The sequence below is a fragment of the Equus quagga genome, chromosome 2 (assembly GCF_021613505.1).
Source record: "Equus quagga isolate Etosha38 chromosome 2, UCLA_HA_Equagga_1.0, whole genome shotgun sequence".
NCBI classification, from domain to species: domain Eukaryota; kingdom Metazoa; phylum Chordata; class Mammalia; order Perissodactyla; family Equidae; genus Equus; species Equus quagga.
Window position 1 is genome coordinate 184,677,370 of NC_060268.1, and position 24,146 is coordinate 184,701,515.

Genomic DNA, 24,146 nt, shown 5'->3' on the forward strand with positions numbered 1-24,146 from the left:
TGTAGCCGGGAGCCGAGCGGGCAGCCCCTTCATTCCCAGTGAGCAGCTGTCCGTCACGGCCTCGCCCCTGCCTTTTGGACTGCCTGCCCTAATTTTCCCTTTGCTGGTTCTGAACAGACATTTGCTTGTGCCCTGAGCTGTGTTATGGTGGGAAAATGACACTCAACTCGCTTTGCTGGTGGCCTTTGCGGCTTCAGTTTGAAGTGGCAGAGCCCCCAGGGAGCTCCATGCATCTGCTGGGCTGCCGCCTGTCTGCGCAGATCAGAGCGAGGGAGACCCAAGCAGCATGGCCTGGTCTCTAAGTAGGTCGGAGGCTTTCAGGGACGCCACAGCCTGAGGCCCCTCCCCAGCGGGGAGCCCGCAGCCCGGGTTCCAGTGAATCTGCTGCAAGCCTCGCTGGGCAGCAGACACAGGCACCTGGGGTGTGTGAGGGGGGCCCAGTGGCTCAGATGCTGCAGCTGAGGGTCTGTGGGATTCACGCTTGCACAGGACAGGTCCGGCCGACTGCTGAGAAGGGGTGCGTGTGGCACTGGGCGGTGCCAGCAGTGACCAGCGCTCGGGAACCCCTGTCCTGGGGGCTGATGGGTGTGTCAGCTGAGGCCACAGGGCTGCACTGAGCTGGGACTCTGCCTTTCCTCCCTGAACCCTGGCCCCAGGCCCCTGGCCCGGCCTGACCCCGTTGAGGAGACAAGCTTGCCGCCCAGCCCAGGCAGGGGACGGGTTAGAACCAGGAGGTCGGCTGATCTGCACCCCTGCCCCTCTCTCGGGGTCTGCCCTCTCTGCAGGGGGGTGGGGGGAAGGGGAAGGCAGCTGTGGTTTCCACTAAAGGACTGTGGCCGGGCCGATCCACAGCCGACTCTGGCAGCCGAGGGCGACCTTCCCAGGAGTGCCCGAGCCCTCTGGTGCCCAGGCTCCCCTACCTCCAACACACTGTGCCCCCTGAGTGCCCACCTCGCAGCCCCCACAGTGAAAATGCCCTCCTGTCCCTGATGCCCAGCCCCCTGATGATTGGGTTTCTTTTGGGAACCTGGGTCCTTCCGGATTGCCGACAGGGCCCTCCGCACTCTGAGGCAAGACCAAGCACAGCAAGGAGCTCCTCCCCGCTGGGTGCCACAGGAAACGTTCACAGTCAGTGAGGACAGGTCACGCTGACCCTTCTGTGTGATTTACGGGGTGGTGCTGACCCGGCAACAACCAGGTTGTCTCAGGGGGGAGGTGCCTGCATGGCTGGGAGGGCCCAGGGCTCTGGGTTGGACACTGTTCTCTGACTGTCTCCCTGGGAGCAGGACCCTCGCTGACCCCTGATTTTGTGCTCCTGCAGCAAGGTGCGGAGAGCCAGCACCCCCGCAGAGGCCATCCGCCGCCCCGTGCCTCCCTCTGCCGGGCAGCTGTGTCCAGACACCCAGCCTCACGATGGCCGCAGACAACCGCACGGCCGTGGAAGAGTTTGTCCTGCAGAGCTTCTCACAGGCCCCTGGGCTGGGGGTCTCTTCTTGGCCTTGTTCCTCCCCCTGTACCTAGGGGCTCTCGCAGGAAACACGCTCATTGTCGTGGCCATCAGCCTGCACCCGGGCCTCCACACCCCGATGTACTTCTTCCTCACCAACCTGGCCGTCCTGGACACTGTCTGCACATCGACTGTTCTCCCCAGATTGCTGGAGAACCTGGTGGAGAAGGGTGGCACCATCTCCTATGGGGGCTGCATGACCCAGCTCTTCTTCCTGACGTGGTTTCTGGGGGCCGAGCTCCGGCTGCTCATGCTCATGGCCTATGACCGCTACGTGGCCATCTGCCGCCCGCTGCACTACCGCAGGCTGATGAGCTGGCCTGTCTGCGCCCTGCTGGCGGGCGGCGTGTGGATGGTCAGTGCATTCAGCACCTCTGTGCTCACTGGCCTGATGACAAGGCTGAGTTTCTGTGGCCCTAATCAGATCCGTCACTTTCTGTGTGAAGTCCCCACGCTGCTGCTGCTCTCCTGCAGCCCAACGACCCTGAATGACATCATGATCGTCATCGCAGACGTCTACTTTGGCGTGGTCAACTTCCTGCTCACCCTGGCGTCCTACGGCTGCATCATCGCCAGCATCCTGCGCGTCCGCTCAGCCAAGGGCCGGCGGCGGGCCTTCTCCACCTGCTCCTCGCACCTCCTGGTGGTCACCTTGTGCTACTCCACCGTCGTCTACACCTCCATCCTCCCGGGCTCTGGCTCCTCCATGGAAAACGGCAAAGTGGTTGCCTTGCTGTACACAGCAGTCAGCCCCACCCTGAACCCCCTCATCTACTCTCTGCGGAACAAGGACATCAAAGTGGCCCTCAGGAGGGTGCTTCCTGCGTCCGGCAAAGGAAGGGAAAGGCCCAGGTGGAATTTGCAGGTGTCAACCAGCTAACTTCAAGATAGGACTTGGAGAGTGTGCTGCAATAGCCCAGAGCAGGAAGGTGCTAATGGGATGGGTGTATGCACGATGTGCCTCCCCAGGGAGCTGCCCTGTGTTCCACGTGGCCCTTCAACCGAGCGCCTGAGGCCCGAAGGGTGGATGCTGTCAGGATTGCAGGGGGGCCGGGAGGCCGGGGAGAGCCAGGGGCGAGGGGAAGAGCAGGAGATCCAGTGGGGCCCACTCAACCCCCTCCCCTCCAGCGTCCTGCTGACGAGTTTTCCCCAGCACCTGGCACCTGGAGCAACGCTGGACCCTGCAGCCGAATGGCGCTGCTGGCCACCTCCCCTCTCAGAGTCGGGGGTCCATGTTCAGGAGAGATCCAAGAGTCAGACTTGCCCGGTGTGCACACAGCCTGGTTCGTTCTGACTGGGGTCTCCTGATACCCCGCTGTGGACACCTCTCCAACATCCGGATCCTCCAACCCAACTCGTCCTGGTGTGAGGTCTGGGAAAACACAAGGTGGCTGCTTCCCTGTGTCTGTGAGGTTTCGTGGTTCTGGCACCACAGGGAGGGTGGGAGAGGATGTGACCCAGCCTTCCATTCACTGACCTGCAGAAAGGAGGTGTGGCTTTCTTTCTTTCTTTCTTCCCCAAAAAGGGCAGCTTCATCCTTACCCAAGAAACTTTGCCATGGCAGGAAAGAGTTCTCCTTGGTTCTTCAATTTACACGAAGCCCCGAGAGCATTGCTTAGGGTGCATTTCTTCTCAGTCTGGTTATTGTTGTCCTTTGTTTGCCCTCTGCACTGGCCTCTGACTGCTGGTGTTCCTCACGGCTTCACCCGAGGCTCTCTTGTCTTCCTCCCTGGTAATTTCACCTGTGCCGACGATAAACTCTGCTTGTACCATTAACATTTGCAAGGACATCCAAATGTGCAGCGACAGCTGGTGCCTCCCCTGGAGCACAGACGCGTTGCTGGAGCTGCCGAGCTCACGCTGAGCTGACGTGGGAAGCTGCCCGGGGGTCCTCCTCAAACCTTGCTCAACAGTCAAAGCCACCTGCCTCAGCCCTCCAGCCCCATCCAGTTGTGAGAGCCACAATTATGGAAAACTGCTTCTTTTATATTTAAGAGTATGTTTATGTATTCTTCCTTCCAGCTTTATTGAGATGTAATTGACATAAGCACTGTCTCAGTGTAAGGTGTGCAGCGTAATGACTTGACTTACATACCTTGTGAAAGGATTACCACAATAAGTTTATCTCATTGTATCAATATCTCTTAGAGATACAAGAAAAAAAGAAAAGAAAATATTGTCTTTCCTTGTGATGACAACACAGGATCTACTCTCTTAGCAACTTTCCTCTATACCATACTCCAGTGGCAGCTATAGTCACCATGTTGTACGTCACATCCCCAGTACTTTTTATCGTACAACTGGAAGTTCGTACCTTTTGATCACCTTCACACAATTCCCCACCTCTTACCCCATGACTCTGGGAACCTCTAATCTGATCTCTTTTTCTATGAGCATGAGGTGTTTTTTAGATTCCACATATAACTGAGGTTTTACAGTAAATGTCTTTCTCTTTCTGACTTATTTCTCTTAGCGTAATGCCCTCAGGTCCATCTATTTTGTTGCAATGGCAAGATTTCCATCTTTTTATGGCTGAATGGTATTGCCGTGTGTGCGTGTGTTCTCTGCATCCATTCATCTCTTGATGAACACTAAGGTCATTTCTATGCCTTGGCTGTTGTGAATAATGCTGCGCTGATCACAGGGTGCAGGCGTCTCTTTGACATAGTGATTTCGTTTCTGCTGGAAGTGGAATTGCTGGATCAGAGGGTAGGTCTACTTTTAACTTTCTGAGGAAACTCCATCCTGTTTTCCATAGTGGCTGCGCCAATTTACATTCCTACTAACAGCGCACAAGCATTCCCTTTCTCTGCAGCCCCACTAACACTTCTTCTCTTTCCGACACGAGTCACTCTAACAGGTGTGAGGTGATAACTCGCTGTGGTTTTGATGTGCATTTCCCTAGTGACTAGTGATGTTGAGCACCTTTTCACACACCTGTCGGCCATCTGAATATCTTCTTTGGAAAAATATCTATTCAAGTCCTTTGCCCATTCTTTAATTGGATATGTTTTTCTGCTATTAAGTTGTATCTGCTCTTTATAGATCTTGGCTATTAACCCCTTATCAGATCGATAATTTACAAATGTTTCCTTCCATTCTGTAGGTTGTCTTTTCATTTTGTTGATCATTTCTTTTGCTGTGCAGAAGCTTTTTAGTTTGATGTAGTCCGACTTGTTTATTTTTTATTGCGTTGTTTGTGGTTAATTGTCATATCTGAAAAATTGTTGCTAAGCCCCATGTTCAGGGGCTTTTTTCCTATATTTCCTCTAGGAGCTGTAGGCTTAAGGTCTTACATCTAAGTCTTCAATCCATTTCAAATTAATTTTTGTGAGTGGTATATGATAGAGATCCAGTTTCTTCCTTTTGCATGTGGCTGTCCAGCTTCCCCAGCACCATTTTTTGAGGAGACTGTCTTCTCCTTTGAGTATTCTTGGCTCCTTTGTCAAATATTAGTTGACCGTATATGCTGCGATAATTTCAGGGCTCTTGATTCTGTCCCAGTGGTAAAGGTGTATTTTTATGCCAGTACCATACTGCTTTGATTACTCTAGCTTTAGAATATAGCTTGAAATCAGGAAGTGTTTTGCCTCCTGCTTTGTTCTTCTTTCTCAGGATTGCTTCAGTTAATCGGGGTCTTTTGTTGTTCCATATAAATTTTGGGATTCCTTTTTCTAGTTCTGTAAGAAATGCCACTGGAAACTTGATAGGGATTGCATTGAATCTATAGATGACTTTCGTAGTATTGACATTCTAACCACGTTAATTCTTCCAACCCATGACCATCGGATACCTTTCCATTTATTTGTGTCTTTGATTTCTTTCATCAATATCTTGTAGTTTTCATTGTACACTTCTTTCACCTCCTTGCTTAAATTTATTCCTAAGTATTTTATTGTTTTTGATGCTATTGTAAATGGGATCATTTGATTGATTCCTTTTTCAGGCAATTTTTCATTCACATACAGAAGCACTACCAATTTTTGTATGTTAATTTCGTATCCTGAAACTTGACTGAATTTGTTGTTAGGTCTAACATTATTTTGGTGGAATCTCTAGGATTTTCTATGTATAAAATCATGTCATCTGCAAATAGAGACCATTTTACTTCTGCCCTTCATGTTCTGCCACCTGTTATTTCTTTTTCTTTCCTGGTTGCTCTGGCTAGGACTTCCAGGACCGAGTTGAATAGGAGTGGTGAGTGTGGGCACGCTCGTCTTGTTCCTGATGTTAGAGGAAAAGCTTTCAACCTTTCACGTTGAGTATGATGTTAGCTGTTGGCTCCACATATATGGCCTTTGTTGTGTTGAAGTACATTCTCTCGATACATAATTTGTTCAGAGTTTTTGTCATGAAAGGATGTTGAATGTTGTCAAATGCTTTTTCTGCGTCGATTGAGATGATCATATGATTTTTTTCTTTCTATCAATGTGATGTATCATATTTATTGATTTGTGTATGTTGAACCATCCTTGCATCCCAGTGATGAATCCCAATTCATCATGGTAAATGATCTTTCAGGATGCTGCTGGATTTGTTGTGTGAGTATTTATTGAGAATTTGTCCATCTATATTCATTGGAGATATTGGCCTGTAGTTTTCTTCTCTTGGAGAGTCCTTTTCTGGCTTGGGTTCAGGATAACCCTGGCCTCTCAAAATAAGTTCGTGAGTGTTCCATCCTCTTCAGTCTTTTGGAAGAGTCTGAGAAGAATTGGCCTTAATTCTTCTCTAAGCGTTTGGTAAAATTCACCAGTGAAGTCTTCTGGTCCTAGGCTTTTCTTTATTGGGAGATTTTTGATTACCAATTCAGTCTCCTTCCTAGTAATGGTCTTTCAGATTTTCTATTCCTGATTCAATCTTAGTCGGTTGTGTATTTCTGAGAATTTATCCATTTCTTCTGTGTTCAGTCTTTTGGTATATAATTCTTCATAGTATCCTCTTATGACCCTTTGTATTTCTGTGGTATAAATTGTAAAGTCTCCTATTTCACTTATAATTTTGTTGGTTTGGATCCTCTCTCTTTTGTCTTCATTAGTCTTGCTAATGGTTTGTCAATTTTGCTTATCTTTTCAAAGAATCAGCTCTTAGTTTTGTTAATGTTATCAATTATTTTTCTATACTGCATTTCATTTATTTCTGCCCTAATCTTTATTATTTCCTCCCTTCTTCTAACTGTGGGCTCAATCTGATCTTCTTTTTCTAATTCCTGGACGTGTAAAGTGATCTATTTGAGAACTTTCCATTTTCTTGATGTAGTAGTTTATAGCTATCAACTTCCCTCTTAGAACTGCTTTTTCTGCATTCCATAAGTTTTGGTGTGTTGTGTTTCCATTTTCATTTGTCTCAAGATACTTTTTTATTTACCCTTTATTTTTGGTCTATTGGTCATCCAGGAAAGTGTTTTTTCATTTCCACGTATTTGTGAGTTTTCCAGTTTTTCTCCAGTTACCGATTTCAAGTTTCATACCATGTGGTTAGAGAAGATACTTGGTATGATTTCAATCTTCTTGAATTTGCTAACACTTGTTTTGTGGCTTAACATATGATCTATCACAGAAACTCCTTGTGCACAAGAATGTGTATTCTGCTGTTGCAGGATAGAATGTAGTGTGTATTTCTATTAGGTTCATTTTGTCTATCATGGTGCTCAATTCCGTTTTCATATTGATTCTCTATCTGGATGGTCTATCCATTGTTGAAAGTGGGATATTAAAGTCTCCAACTATTATTGTATTACTGTTTGTTTCTCCTTTTAGTTCTGCTAGTATTTGCCTTATATATTTAGGTTCTCTTATGTTGAGTGCATAAATATTTACAAATGTTAAGTCTTCTTGATGCCTTTACCCCCTGTATCATTACATAATGACCTTCTTTATCTCTCTTTTCCCGTTTTTAGTATAAAGTCTATTTTGTCTGATATAAGTATAGCTTCCCCTACTTTTCTGGTTACCATGTGCTTGAAATATCTTTTCCCATCCCTTAACTGTCAGTCTCTGTGTGTCTTTAAAGAAACTAAAGTGAGTTTCTTGTAGGCAGCATATTGTTTTCTAATCCATTCACTCAGCCCTTTTATGTCTTTTGATTGGAGAATTTAATCCATTTACATATAAAGTAATTATTGATCAAGTAATGATTGATAGGTAAGGACTTACTATTGCCATTTTGTTAGTTATTTTCTAACTGTTTTCTGGAGCTGTTGTTCCTTGCTTCCTCTCTTGCTGTCTTCTGTTGTGACTTGATGACTTGTGGTATCCTCATGCTCCACTTCTGTGTCACATCCGTTTGTGTAACTACTCTGTTTTTCCCTCGTGGTTACCATGAGGCTTACATAGAACACCCTCAAGTTATAATGCCCTACTTTAAACTGACAACAACTTCACTTTGATAGCGTTCCTAAACTTCACACTTTTACCTCTCCCCCTTGCATTTTTGCTTTTTGATGTTACTGTTTACATGTTTTTGTATTGTGTTCTTCACCAGTCCACTCAGCTTGGGGTTCTGGATGTGTCGGCCGGCAATGGCCTTGGGCTTGCTGTTAGGATCTAATTGTGAGTGAGGCCACTGCCCAAGCCCTCAGGTTGGCAGGGTTGCCGCTGGCTGAGAAGAGTCGGGTACAACTGCTGGCTTGCCTCCTTCCCCAAGTGTGGCTGTAGGATGAGTCCTGCAGTTGCTTGGGTTTTGGTCTGGCTTCCTCCACAGTTGGAAGCGGGTGCTACACACAGCAGTAAGTGGGGCTATGAATAAGCTTTCTCCCTGAGGAGTCAGCAGAATGTGCCCAAGGACCGCACAGCTTGCTTTGGGGACCTGAATCAGGCGAGACTCTGCAATGATTTCTCTGGTCAGACAGGGCCACGAGTTTGGCTGTGCAGATGGGGAAGCCCCGGGCATGCTCCCTTCAAGCGCCACCATCAGCAGGACCATGGGACGGGCTCCGGGGCTTCCTGTGCGCTCTGCTTAGTTTCCCGCTGGGGCAGGATGAAGGCTGTCTTTTGCACTGGGCAGGGCACCCAGTTAGTTTCCCTGACTGGGTGGGGCCCCCACATAGGCCCAAGGCCAGCAAGCCTCTTGTTTGGGATCAAATTGGGTGGAAGTGTGCACCATTTCCCTGGGCTGATGCGCCGCAGTCCTAGCTTTGAGGACGACTGCTGCTGCAGGCCAGGTTCCCTCCTCAAGTGCTACTGTCATTGGAGGCGTGTGTTGGGCTGCAGAGAGTCCTGGGGCTCTGCTTAGGTTTCCTGAGCAAGTCGGACTGCAGGCTCTATTTGGCTTTTTTTTTCTTCTCCCCAAAGCTCCCCAGTGCAGAGTTGCACATCCTAGTTACAGGTCCTGCTAGTGCTGCTATGTGGGATGCTGCCACAGCGTGGCCTGATGAGCAGTGCCACATCCACGCCCAGGATCCAAACTGGTGAAACCCTGGGCTGCTGAAGTGGAGTCTGCAAACTTAACCACTCGGCAACGGGGCCAGCCCCTCTATTCCACTTTGACTGGAGCTGCAAATTAGCCTCCTTGCCCGTTAGAGGCTGTAGAACAGGCCCCAGGGCTGGCAGGGCTTTTTGTGTTGGAATCAAATCAGACCTGTGTGCTGAGCTCCCTGGACAGATGAGGTGACTCCTTGTCTCTGCACATGCAGAGCCTCTGGCTGGGCTCTCTGCTCAATGCCCCTGTGACTGGGTCTGAGGGTGGGCTACCGAGATCCCAAGAGCTCTGGTTAGGTTTCTTGTGTGGGGGTTGGAGGCTGTGTTCCTCAAAGGGCAGGGCTGTGGATCAGCTTCCCTGCCTATGGGGATGGTCCACAGAGCAGGCCCCAAGGCTGGCGAGACTCTGGTTGAGGAGCTAATCAGGCAGAACTGTGCACCAAAACACCTTGCTGGATGGGGCTACTGGCCAGGCTCTGCAGATGGGCAGGGTCACTGGCTGGGCTCCCTGCTCCGGTGCCACTGGGTCAACCAGTTTCCCAGGTGCTGGGCCAGGCTTCCTGGTCGAGTGGGTCTGGGAACTAGCCTGAGCAATGCGTGGGGCTATGAATTAGCTCCCCTGCCTGGGTGGGGAGGCAGAACATGTTCCAAGGCTCGAAAGTCTCTTTGTTTGGGGTCTTAACTCAAGCGGAACCATGATTCAGGTTTCTTGGTCAAATGAGGATGCCTCTTTTGCTCTGTGGATGATCAGCTCTGTCTATCCAGTACCCCACTCAAGTGTTGCTGGGATAAGCAGCTTCCCTGATGCTCCAGCCAGGCTTTCTGGCGGGTGGTCTGGGAGCTGGACTCACCCATGGGCAGGGTTACGAATTAGCTCCTCAGTCTGGGCAGAGTGGGATGCAGAGTGGGATAGCCAGCTCCACGCAGGTTCTCAGGTGTTGCAGGCAGGATTTCTGGTCAGGCGAGGCTGAGAGCTACACTTCGCTATAGGACGGCTTATGACTTAGCTTCCCTGCCTGGGCAGAGGGGCAGACCAGGCACAGGGTTAGCAAGGCTCTTTGTTTGAGGACCCAAATCAGGCAGACCTGCACCCCCGAGTCCCCTGGTCAGACTGCACCACCATCTTGGCTCTGCAGATGAGCAAAGTCGCTGGTTGGGATTACAGCTTGAGCACTGAGGGTAGGAACTTCAACTGCCAAGATCCGAGCACTGGTGGCAGCAAGCCCCTTCCCCTTCCGTGTCACGATCTGATTCCCAGTGGTCGAGCCCTGCTGATTCCCCTGCGATTCCCCATGAGTCAAGACTGAAAACTGTGGAGAAGCTGGTGTCTACTCACGGGAGCCCTCCTGATTCAGTGCTGAATCAGCCTGGCCGAAGGGTGATGCAGTCAGCGTGGAGCCACTCCTATCACCCTTCTAACATGGTTCATCTTGGTCTCTGTGGTACAGGGGGGCTCTAGGTGTCCTAGGACTTTCACAGTGGAGTCTTGTCCATGAATAGTTGTTAGTTGTTCTTCTTTTGAGGGGAGCAAAGTCAGGAATGACTTGTGAAACCATCTTGGTGGTGTTGCTCCATGAAAAGGTCTTGACTCTCTTTTCTAGTTGCTGTATCCAAAGGGTCTTCAAATCCTCTTGAATTACCAGGAACACCTCTGACATCTGCCCCTCTCTCATCTCTGAAGACTCCCCACGATGCCTTAGCTACTTAACGACTGGATACCTTGTACTCAGCCTCCCACTTCGTGAAAATTATTTTCTACCCTGTGTGCGGAGTTATAATTTTCACATTTACTGTGAAAGGTTTCAAACTTATAGAGAAATTGAAAGAATTTTACAGTGAACATCCATGTACCTAATATCTATATTCTACCATTAACTTGCTATTACATTTGTCTTTGTTATGTATCTATCAATCTTTCCATTCATCAATCTATCCTATTTTATGCATTCCAAAGCAAGTTGCAAAGACGAGTACATTACTCTTTAAGTACTTCCACATATGTATTATTAGAGTTCAACTTTATTTACAGGGGTTTTCTCCTCTTTGAGGTAAAAAAAGTCAAATAATGAAATGCATTAAAATGTATATACATTTTCCGAGTTTTGACAGATGTACTCGGCTGTGTAACTCAAACCATATCAAGTTGTAGAACATGACCATCACCCCAGAAGTTTTCATCTTGTCCCTTCCCACTCAGACCCATACTACCTCCTCCTGAGGTCACCACTGTTTTGATTTTTTCCACCATAGATCAGTTTTACACGTTCTAGAACTTCATGTAAATGGAATCATACACTACCAATTCTTTCCAATTATTTGCATGAGTCCTCGTTCATATAGCATGATAGTTTTTGAGTTTCGTTTATGTTGTGTGTATCAGTAGTTTGTTCCTTTTTATTTTTGATTAGTGTTACAGTCTATGAATATAGGGCATTTTATTTATCTATTTGCCTGTTGATTTGTATTGTTTCTAACTTTTGGCTATTAGGAATAGAGCTCTGATGAACATTTGTGTACAAGTCCTTTTTAGAACCTGTTTTTAATTCTATTGAGCAAATAACTAGGAGTGGAATTGCTGGGTCATAGGGTATGTGTTTCTTAGTTTTATAAGAAATTGCCAGCCTTTTCTTCATTTATTTATTTATTTTTTAGCTTTTGGATGTACATCATACCAGCCTTTCTTTCAAAGTGGTTGTACCATTTTATGCTCCCACCAACAATGGATGATTGTTTGGTTGCTTCATATCTTCACCAACATTTAGTGTTAGAAAGATATTTAAACAACTGAAATCTGATTATGTCATTCCCCTTCTTAGAACACTTGAGTAGCTTTCTACTGCTCATAGGATGAAGTTAGAAATGTTCCTCACTTCTACACTGGTATAGTGCTGTAAACTCCCCCTTATCTACTGCTGTGGCAGCATCCCACAAATTCTGATATGTTTTGTTTTCATTTTCTTTAAGTTCTGAATGTTCTCTAATTTCCTCTTTGATTTCTTATTTCACCTGTATGTTATTCAGAAGTGCATTATGCAGTTTCAAGATATTTGGGTATTTTCCAGATATCTATCTATTATTGACTTCCAATTTAATTTCATTGTGGTCGGTGTGCATAATTTCTATGGATTCAATCCTTTAAAATTTTTGAGACTTATGTTAAGGTCTCATAAATGGTCTTTCATGGTAGGTTTCCTGTGTGCCCTTACAAGGATGTGCACTCTGTGGTTCTTTGGTGGAGCATTTTACAAGTATCAATGAGGCCAAATTGTTGTTCAGTTACCATAGCCTTCTTGAGGTGCTATCTACTTTTCCTATCGATTACTGAGAGAGGAAGTTTGAAATATCCCTTTATAATTGTGGATTTGTCTATTTCTCCTTGTAAGTGTATCAATTTTTGCTTCATGTAATTTGAAGCTCTGTAATTAGGTGCAAAAACACTTAAGGTTCTTATGTCATATTGATTATTTCCAACTTTATTCTCACACTTTGTTAGTAGATGACCTTCTTTATCCCTGGCAATATTTTTGCTCTGAAATTAACACTATCTGACATCAGTATCATCACTCCAGTTTTCTTTAGACCATTGTTAGCATGGCATATCTTTTTCCATTCTTTACTTATAATGTACTTGAGTCTTCATATTTAAAGTGCTTTTTTTTTCAATATGGGCAGCATAGAGTTAAGTCTTGTTTTTCACTCCAATCTAAAAATCCCTGCCTTTTAGTTGGAGTGTTTAGACCATTTACATTTAATGTGATTATTTCACCTTCATTCCTGAGAGATATTTTTGCAAGCTATGGAATTCTAAGGTGACAGATTTTTTTGTTCAGTATTTTAACAATGTTGCTCCTTTTCTTTCCAGCTTTCATTCAACAAGAATTCTGCTATTATGTTTTTTTCCTCTGTACAAAACATATACTTTATAATTTGGAATTGATAATTTAGAGAATAACTTGGATAATACTATAATAATTATAATTTTGAATTTATTTGAGTGATTCTTTGATTAATGTGCTTCTGTTCCAGTAGGCACCACTATAGGTAGGGGCTATGTTTGTTCTCTCCTAATGTTATATCTCCAATAGGTACCACAGACTCTGGTACATAATAGAGACCCAATAAATACTGCTGAATGCGTGAATACATTCACAGTAATTAATGGCCTACACAGTCTATTCAGGTGCTCAGCAGTGAGAAAGTGCAGTTCAGGAGGAAAAGTACACTCTGTGAAAGGAAAATACCCCTTTATAGAAACTTTCTTTTTTTCTTATTCTTAAGGTTCTAAGGAATATTTGGCAGGGAAGGTAGGAATTTTGAGAGCAAAACCTAGTGACTTACCGGATGGGGAAGCCCGTGTTCTTTTGTGTGAGACACTGAGCAGAAGTGATAGAGGAAAGTGGAACTGGACGTCTCCTTGTGTCCCTGGTTGGATCATGAAATTAACTCTGGAAGCCTCATCTCCTCTCCTTTCCCACATTGGTCCTGTCAGGTGATTAAAAAGAAATGCCTAAATTGACTTCCTTCAAGCAGAATGGGTGGAGACTGTCCAGTAAAAGGAGAGGTTTGTGGCCAAAATTTTTAGAAAATAGGCTGAATTCTTTGTTCAACTGTTGGAGAGACAATGTGAGGGCTAGGTTCTGAAAAGTCCTGTGGTAAGGACACATGTCTACACATCTGAGGCAATGTTTTCCAGACTTCATGGAGAAGGGAAGCAGCACTAGATGCATTGCCCACCAGCAATGACTGAGTGCATTTGGGGAGTCTGTGGTCCAGAGAGTCCCACACATCCTCTGGGGTCTGACATGTGCTCTGGGGGCTGCAGTAAGGAAGGAAATGGGTGGGCTCTGAAACACAGCTCCCCTCTCATCCAGTCAGATTTCCTTGGTGAATCTGGCTGGAATTGGATCCATGCAGAGGGATTCAGGTAAGCATGCAACTACTATGAACTTTGCCCACCCACTTGGCTTGAGCATCAATGGGACATTGAGAGAAGTGGAACATGCATACAAATATGGCCCTGCCATTGCTGGACTCCAAGATGAGTCCAGAGGGAGGCATGACCCAGAGTGTAAAGAAAGAGATTGGAGATCAGCAAATTCCTCCCCAGCCATCTTCCTCCTTTTCCCCAGATCTCCATCTAAAATACAGACTGTGCAATTGTTTCTTATCACAATCTGAATAAAAGTCAGACTCCTTGCTGAAGTCTGTAGGCTCTCATGTGATTCAGCTGCACCCTCTTCTAATCTCGCTTCCCCACTCTCCCCTCACCTCTGTCCCCACCACACCACCCAGCTCTCTGTATGTCAAACGTGTTCCAGGTTCCCTCATTGTCCTGCCTCTTCACCTGGCTTGAGCGTTGATCTCATTCAGATCTCAGATGAAATGTCACTCACAGAGTCTTTCTTTGTCCTTTATCTGAAGGTTCTTCTCCAGCTATTCACACTATATAATTCTCCTTATTTTTGGAAAGTATATTGTTCATTTATTTACCCCTGTATATTTTCCTAGAACATGAGCTCCATGATGACATAGGGTTTTGTCTGGTCATTTCAATGTTGTATTCCAAGCATCTAAGACCGTAACAGGCATGCATGAGGCATTTAGTAGATGTCAGTTGAACACATGGATGTCTCAAACACTAGAATACAGATACTATGTCGCTGAAGCCTTCATCTGCTTTATTCAAGCTGAGCATGACACAGAATTCCCAGCACATTGTAAGTGCTCAGTAAACATTTCTTGAGTGAATGGCATGCCCAAGCTCTTCAGGGAAACTTTGGTGACAGACTAAAGACTGTAAATGTGATTTTGTAGGAGTTTAGAATTGGGCCGCACAACTGTGTGATGTTTTAGGACCACGGGCAAGCTTTGCCTATAACTAAGAAGTCAAAGCACATTTTCCAAAGCCTGAACTACATATCCAGATGCTCCTCCACCCAGGCCTGTAAAAGGAGACCCACCCCCAGGCAGCTTCAGTGGACAGAGAGGGTTAACAGTGGCACGTGAAGGGTAGAGATAAAGAGGGGACATTTTCTGAAAGCAAGACTGAAAAATCCTGTGCATCCCTTTAAACGGACTTCCCAAGAGGGATGCAGTTGAGAGGATCAGATAAGATGTTTGTGAAAGTCCTTGGAAGTGCTGAGACCATCTTGATCCATGGTGAGCTAGGCTGCTCTCCTTGCACCAGGGACAGGCAGCCCCTGAGGGTCTCCCTCCAGAAGTCCACTGTTGCCTGTAACAAGTGCTCCCCACTGATGTTCCTGTTCATTTGAGTTGTAAGTTGTTTCTCAACTGGAACACCTATCAGTCAGCCATTACCAGCCATTGGCTGACTGTCCTGGGGTGGCAGGGGGCTTCCTGGAAGCACACCCTGAGATAACACTTTGTGTAAGTGATTTATTAAGAAGATGATCCAGGGAAGCCAGAGTAGAGATGGAGACAAAGCCAAACATGAGTGTGATTGATGTTAGATGTTGCAGCCTCAGCCTGACCCCACGGGGAACTCTGGAGCAGAAAGTCGACAGATGTCAGGGAAGTGAGCTTTCATTCTCCCCCACCAGCCAGTCACTGGCCCCTGGCCCTGGGGCAGGAATGTAAATGAGCAGCACATCCCTGGTCTCACATCCAGTGATGTGGCACCAGCAGCTAAAATGCAGGCTTTGGATGGAGGTCAATGTGCTGTCAGGAGTGAAGTGTTCAGGAGTGGATGCACAGAGGGAACGAGGCAGAGCTGCTGCTGCATCTGGTGCAGCACCAATTGATAACTGCACATGCCATGTGTAGGCTGTGTAAATGTTTCAGGAGTGTCTTAGGAAGGGCACAGGTATAGCCAGTCCACCACTGCATCCCTGAGGCCAAACTGGGGCCTGTTGCTGGGCTATGATCTACAAATTTCTAATGAATGTGGACTAACTTCTAATGAATGGTTGGACCCCATGCTGGAAGAAAATTAGTTGAAGATCAAGGAGGCCTGGCTTGGATGATTATGTGTATTGGGGAATTAAATATAATACAGAGAAGACACAGAGGTGGGCACAGGCGAGGTCAGAGATTGAAGGGGAGGGGAATGAACTAACAAACCTGGGTCCCCACTGGAACACACGAGTGTCTGTGCCTCTGAAGCAGGCCCTTTAACCTTGGTCTGACTACAGATCCTGTAAGGGCCTTGTAACTCGGCTACTCCCCCCCAGCTGCAGGCTGGGTGTGCTCCTGCCTGCCCTGGGACCCATAAGGAGACACACCTGTATGTGTCTCTTGAGGAAGGCCTGCTGACATTAGTTCAACTGCAGATTCTGAAGCAGCCCTGTGACCTCGTTGCAGCCCTCCTCATTGCAGGAGAGGGCAGTCCTGTCTGCACTGGAACCTGGCAGGAGCACACCCATCTGTTCCCAGGAAGCCAGTTTGCAGACTTCAGTCTCAGCTGTGGACCCTGAAGCAGCCTTGTGACTCAGTACCAGCTCCTCTCAGCTGCATCTGGGGCCAATCCTGCCTGTCCAAGGACCAGCCCAGTGACCTGTCAGAAGCCACACCCATCCATGTAGCTGGTAACAAACCCACTATCTGAAGACCATGAAAAGATCCTTGTTACAGTGTTATCTCTATTGACCAAAATCCTGCTGGCAGTCTCACCCACTCAAAAATCTATGCCCACCTGGGACCCTGTTAACAGGACCACCAACCATGTTCTCTACTGTGGACCCAGCAGCAGCCATGTGACCAGGCTCCAACCTCAATCACCTGAGGTCCCAGAAACAACACTGTCATCCCTGGGACCTGAAAGGAGGTGTTTAGCTGCCAAAATCAGTCTGTAAAGGCTGGAAGAGGTGTTTGCTCCTTCAAATGCACAGATACCAATGCAAGGCTACACAGAACATGAAGAACAGAGCAAACACGACACCACCAGAGGAAACTAATAAAGCTCCAGAAACTGACTCCAAAGAAATGGAGATCTATGAATTGCCTGAGGAAGATTTCAAAATAATAATCTTAAAGAAGCTCAATGAGATACAAGAGCACACTGATACACAGTTATCTGAAATCAGGAGAACAATGCATGAACAAAATGAGAAGTTTAACAAAGAAATAGAATTCATAAAAAACATCAAACAGAAATCCTGGAGCTAAAGAATACAATGACAGAACTGAGAAATTCAATAGACAGCTTCAACAGCCGAGTTGATATTGCAGAAGAAGGAATCAGTAAACTTAAAGATCATTTGAAATTAGCCAGTTAGAGGAACAAAAAGAGAAAAAGACTGAAAACACATATAAGAACTATGGGAAAGCATCAAGTGAACAGATGTATGCATTATGGGAGTCCCAGGAGAAGAAGAGAGAGAGAAAGCAGCAGAAAGTTTATTAAAGAAATAATGGCTGAAAGCATCCCAAATCTTGGGAGGGATGGATGGACATCCAGATACATGAAGCTCAAAGGATCCCAAGAAATATCAACCCAAAGGTCATCCCGAGACACATTGTAATCAAATTGTCAAAAGTCAAATACAAAAGAGAGAATTTTGAGAGCAGCAAGAGAAAAGCAACTGGTCATGTACACATGCCCTCCCCACCTCCCATAAGGCGATCAGTGGATTTTTCAGCAGAAATGTTGCAGGCTTAGAAGGGAGTGGGATGATAGATTCAAAGTCCTCAAAGAAAAATGGCCAACCAAGCACACGACAGCAGTCCTTCAGAAATGAAGGAAAGATATGACTCCCAGACAAACAATAGTGGAGGGAGTTCATCAGCACTACACCTGCCTTACAAGAAGGCTAAGTGGAGTTCATCAAGTTTAAATGAGAGGGACCAAGTAACAGCATGACATTTCATGAAAGTATACAACTGTCAAAGGTGGAGGATTCTGGGAAGATGGCAGCGTAGGAGGACTCTGAACTCACCACCTCCCATGGACACAACAAATTTACTGCAACTATGGAACAATTACCTCTGAGAGAGATCTGGAAACTGGATAGAAAGAACCCCACAACAAGAGTTTACACTGAAAGGGGTGGGAGAGGCAGAAATACACCTCTGCTGAGGCAAAAACCACATCCTAGCCACAGCACTTCACAGCCAGGAGCAATCTTGAAGGTAAGGAGCTTTTCCCAGAAGAGTGGAGTGAATCTGAGCAGGGGACCTCTAGAGCACCATTTTAATCCAGGGCAGCCAAGGCAGACAGCCTGTCCCAGGTACTGGCCCTAGCCCACAAGCAAGCCCACAGTGAATTTGTGCACCTGTGTAGGTGGAGTGTGTGGGACCTCTGCAGTGGAGCAAGTGGGTCTGCCTCACTGGGGCATGCATGCATTTGCAAGGGGATGTGAGCACACAGAAGGGGTGCATATCAGCAGGGGCAGACTTGTGGCCCCCACCATCTCAAACAGCCACACAAGGGATCTGCCCCACATTCCAACATGTGAAACAATTGTGAGCTGCTGTCCCTGGCCAGCCCCATCCATCTACACTCCTGAGAGAGCCAACAATAGCTGTGCACCGCAGAGCCGCACCAGAGGCCTGAGCATTTGTGAGCCCCTGAGCCTAGCAACCAGCCCCACTGGGGCCTGACTCACTTAACAGCAAACAGCAGTAGTTGTGTGCTATTAGACCTGTCAGCCAGCCTGGCCAGGGCTTGCCCCACCCAATAAAGTGATCATAGTAGCCACACATGCCTGAGTCTTACAACCTGCCAGCCTGGCAGCCAACCTAGATGACCCATGCAAGAGCAGCCCCACCACAACAGAAGGGCACATGTAGCCCACACAGGGGACACCCCTGGAACATTTGGAATGTGTGATGAGAGGGAAGCACACTGCTGGGCCCCATAAGGCATCTCTTACATCAGGTGACATTTCCAAGATTGGGAGACATAGCTGATCTACCTAATACATAGATATAAACACAGAGAAGTAGGCAAAATGAAGAGACAAATGAATAGTTCCAAATAAGGGAACAGGACAAATTCTCTGAAAAAGAACTAAGCAAAATAGAGATAAACAATGTACCTAATAAAGAGTGCAAACTAACAGTCATAAGGATGTCCACTGATCTTGGGAGAAGCATAGATGGGCATAGTTAGAACTTTAACAAAGAACTGAAAAATATAAAAAAAGAACCAATCAGAACTGAAGAACACGATACTGGAAATGAAAAATTCACTAGAGGGACTCAACAACAGAGTAGATGACACAGAAGTACAGATCAGTGATTGATGAAAGAGTAGAGGAAACCTCCCAAGAAGAACAGAAGAAAGAATGAAAAAGAATGATGATAGTCTAAGGGACCTCTGGGACAACCTCAAGTGTACTAATATCCATATTATAGATGTCCCAGAAGGAGACGAGAGAGACAAAAGGGCAGAGAATCTATTTGAAGAAATAATAGCTGAAAAATTCCCTAACCTGGGGAAGGAAACAGACATCCAGGTGCAGTGCCAAACAAGATAAGCCCAAAGACGCCCACACCAAGACACATTATAATTAAAATGTCCAAAATTGAAGATAAAAAGAGAATCCTGAAAGCTGGAAGAGAAAGGCAAAAAGATACATACAAAGGAACACCCATAAGATGATCAGCTGACTTCCTAGCATAAACCTTACAGCCTAGAGGGAGTGGCATGATATATTCACAGTGGGGAAAGGAAAAACCTACAGCCAATAATACTCTACCCAGCAAGGTTATCACTCCAAATGGAAGGAGAGATAAAGAGTTTTCCAGACAAGCGAAAACTACAGTAAACCAGCCTTTAGAGAATGTTAAAGGGCCTTGTTTAAGTGGAAAATACAAGACAACAAATAGGAATGAGAAAATTAGGAAAGAAAAAGTATCAGTGGTAAAGGCATACACACTGTAAATGTAGTAGATCAACCACCTATAAAGCTAATATGAAGGTCAAAAGACAAAAGTACTAAAAATATCTATCTCCATGATAGGAGGTTAAGGGATACAAACACACACACAAAGAGGTAAAATATGATATCAGAAACAAAAGGGGGAGTAAATGTGTAGGAGTTTTAGTAAAACTGTTAAAGGTAAATATATAGTCAAATTCAGAATACTCTAATGCTGCAATGGTGGTGCAAAGGTTACTTCTAACTGTAGTATAAATGTTAAAAGACGAAAGTATTAAAAATAAGTATAGCTACAATAATTTGTTAATGGATTCACAATATAAAAAGATGTAAAGTGTGACATCAATAGCATAAAATCTAGGAGGGGAGAAATTAAAAGTGTAGAGTTTTTGTATGCTATAGAAGGTAAGTTGTTATCAGCTTAAAATAGACTTTTATAACTACAAGATGTTTTATGTAAATCTTATGGTAAACAAAATGCAGAAACGGCTAGTAGATACACAAAAGATAAAGAGAAAGGAATTAAAGCATACCACTACAAAAAAAAATCAACAAATCACAAAATAAGACAGCAAGAGAGGAAGAATGGACCAAAGGAACTACCAGACAGTCATAAAACAATGAAAAAAGTGGCAATAGTAATTCTTTATAGATCAATAATTACTTTAAACGTAAATGGGTTAAATTCTACAATCAAAAGACACAGAGTGGATGAGTGGGTTAAAAACAGGATCTAACAACATGCTGTTTACAACAGACTCCTTCTAACCTTAAGGACACCCATTGGCTGAGAGTGAAGAGAAGGAAAAAGATATTTCAAGCAAATGGTAACCAAAAGGAGCAGAGATGACTATACTCAACACAATAATAGTAGAGGACTTCAAACCCTCAGTTACATAAATGGATAGATCATCAATACAGAAATCACTTAAGAAACCATACTTAAATAGCACTATAGGGCCAGCCCAGTGGCACAGAGTTTAAGTTCGCACCTTCCACTTCTCGGTGGCCAGGGGTTTGCCGGTTCGGATCCCAGGTGCGGACATGGCACTACGTGGCAAGCCATGCTGTGGTAGGTGTCCCACATATAAAGTAGAGGATGATGGGCACAGATGTTAGCTCAGGGCCAGGCTTCCTCAGCAAAAAGAGGAGGATTGGCAGCAGTTAGCTCTGGGCTAATCTTCCTCAAAAAAAATAAATAATAGCACTATAGACCAAAAGGCCTTAACAGAAATATTCAGAATATTCCATCCACATTCTTCTCAAGTGCATGCAGAACATTCTCCAGAATGGATCATATATTGGGCCACAAAACAGGTATTAACAAATCTAAGAAGATTAAAATGATACCAACTATCTTTTCTGACTGCAATGGTATGAAACTAGAAATTAATAACGGGAGGAAAGATGGAAAATTCACAAATGTGCGGGAATTAACATATTCCTGAAGAATCAATGCATCAAAGAGGAAATAAAAAAATATGTTGAGATAAACTAAAATGGAAACATAACATACAAAAAAATTATGGGATGCAGCAAAAGCAGTTCTAAGAGAGAAGTTTATAGTGATAAATACTTACATTAAGACAAAAGAAAGATGTCAAATAAACAGCCTAACTTTACACCTCAGGAAATAGAAAAGGAACAGACTAATCTCACAGTTACAGAAGGAAGGAAATAAAGATTTGAGCAGAAAAAAACATGAAATACAAACTAGAAACACAATAGAAGAGATAAATGAAATTAACAGCAGGTTTTTTGAAAGGATAAACAAAATTGACAAACATTAGCTAGACTAAGCAAGAAAAAGAGACAGGACTCAAATAAATAAAGGAGGAGACATTACAACTGACATCATAGACCTACAGACAATCACAAGAGACTATGATGAACAATTATATCCTGACAAACTGGACAACCTGGAAGAAATGAACACATTCCTAGAAACACACAGTCCACCAAGAGTGAATCATGAAGAAATAGATATATTAACAGACCATTACTAGTAAGGAGACTGAAGCAATAGTCAAAAAGCTCCCAACCTAGAAAATCCCAGGACCAGATGGCTTCCTGGGTGAATTCTACCCAACATGTAAAGATTAACACCAATCCTTCTCAAACTCCTCGGAAATATGAAGAGGAGAGAACACTTCCAAACTCATTTTACTGGGCCAGCATTACCCTATTACCAAAGCCAGACAAGGACACAACAGGAAAAGAAAATTATAGGCAAATATCCTTTATGAACATAGATGTGAAAATCTCAACAAAATACTAGTGAATCAAACGCAACAGCACATTAAAAGGTCTGTACACTGTGATCAAGTGGAATTTATCCCTGGGATGCAAGGATGGTTCAACATAGATGAATCAATGGATGTGACACACAACATGAATAAAATAAAGAATAAAAACCACATGATCATCTCAATAGATGTGGAAAAAGCCTTTGACAAAATTCAACATCCTTTCATGATAAAAATTCTCAACAAACTGGATATAGAAGGAATGTACCAAACATGATAAAGGCCTTATATGTCAGGCCCACAGCTAACGTCATACTCAACATGAAAAGCTGAAAGCTTTTCCTCCAAGATGAGGAACAAGGCAGGGACGCCCACACTTACCACTCTTATTCCTCATGCTACTGGAAGTCCTAGCCAGAGCAAACAGGCAAGAAAGAGAAATAAAAGGCATCCAAATGGAAAGAAAGAAATAAAGTTGTCTCTTCAGATGACATGATCTTATATGTAGGAAATACTGAAGACTCCATTGAACAACTCCACAAAAAACATCCTGCCATTTGCAACATGGATGAACCCGGAGCACATTAGTCTAAATGCAATATGCCAGATGAAAATGGCAAATGCTGTATAGTAGTATTCACATGTGGAATCTAAAGAACAATTGAACCCATGGAAGCGGAGTCAACGGTGCTCACCAGGAGCTTGGGTTGTGGGAAATGCGGAGGTGTTGATCACAGGCACAAAATTTCAGTTAACAGATGAATGAGTTCTGAAGGTTGAATATACTGCATGGTGACTGGAGTTAAGAATACTGGATTGTATACTTGACATTGCTAAGAGAGGAAATATTAAGGGTTCTCGGGGCTGGCCCCATGGTGTAGCGGTTGAGTTTAGTGTGCTCCACTTTGGAAGCCCAGGTTGTGGTTTTGGATCCTGGGCGCAGACCTATACCACTCACGAGCTGTGCTGTGACAGTGTCCCACATACAAAATAGAGGAAGATTGGCATGGATGTTAGCTCAGCGAATCTTTCTCACCAAAAAGAAAAAGAGAGAGAGAGAGTTCTCATTTAGAAAAAGTAACTTTGTGAGATGATGGATGTGTTATTGACTTTACTGTGATAATCATTCCACAATGTACACACATATCAAATCATCACGTTTTACACCATAAAAAAATCACATTGTACAAATGAAGTAAATACACCTTTTCTTTGTTAATAATACCTCAATAGAACTAGGGAAAGGAAACCTGGGTCCATCTTGAGTCTCCACAAGCACCCCAAGTGAGAAGTTGACCCCTTCTTTGAAACCAAGAAGTAGAGAATTAAGACACAGAACCCCTACATGAGTCAGGGTGAGTGGAACCTGGATTAGACCCAAAATGATGGGTGCCCTGACCAGGAACTGAAGACGCCCAGCCAAGACCAGCAGTTTGGACGGGTCTGAGAAGAGCAAATGACCAGCCACCCACCCTTTCCACGTGAACTATGCTGGAGGTCTGAAAAGCCACCAGCTGTAAGGTGCGTCTTCCCCAGGAGCAGGGCTTGGAGCTTAGCTGCTGCTTAGGGCTGGCCCAGGCTGGCGGGGTTGGCCCAAGGCAGGGCGGCTTCCACTGCCCCCACGTTCGCTAAGCAGCTGGAGAGGAGTTGTTGCCTTGGCTGGATGAAGAGTGCACATGCTCAATGTGTGAGGACGGTCGCATTGGAAGAGCAGAATGTGGCGACATGTCCCCAGTGACCATTGACATGTGGACGTTAGCCTCCCCAAGGGCTGGAATATGGTGATGTCCAGCAAGGCCCTGGGCCAATGTCCAGTGGACGGGCATTGGTGTCACATTTGTGTGCTTCTGGTTGGGAAGGAAAGGCACTGTCTGCTCTCAGCAGAAAGGGTGGTTCGTTGGTTCACTGGCTCAGCGCCATGACACCCTCTTTGTCTGATATGTCCACCAGCTCTGTCTGTCCTTCAGCTAAACCTGCTGCTGCTGCTGGACAACCAGTCCCTGGACGCTTACCGCCAAGCACCAGCCCCTGTTCCAGCCAGGAAACACCCGCAGGTGCCGAGAACGTCGTCAGTTCTCTCTCGGTGGTGATTACATCTGTCCCCCAGGTGCTGGTCAGCTTCTCTGGAGAGTCCTGA

The 24,146-nt window shown here is 45.3% G+C and overlaps 1 protein-coding gene across 1 annotated transcript; it reads left to right on the forward strand.

Moving 5' to 3' along the window:
• The first annotated feature begins 1,413 nt into the window (after window positions 1–1,413).
• On the forward strand, window positions 1,414–24,146 carry LOC124235262 (olfactory receptor 13A1-like). The gene is given in 4 exon segments (XM_046652848.1): window positions 1,414–1,480; window positions 1,483–2,337; window positions 23,960–24,063; window positions 24,117–24,146. Coding segments are annotated over 4 exon segments (1,056 nt in total).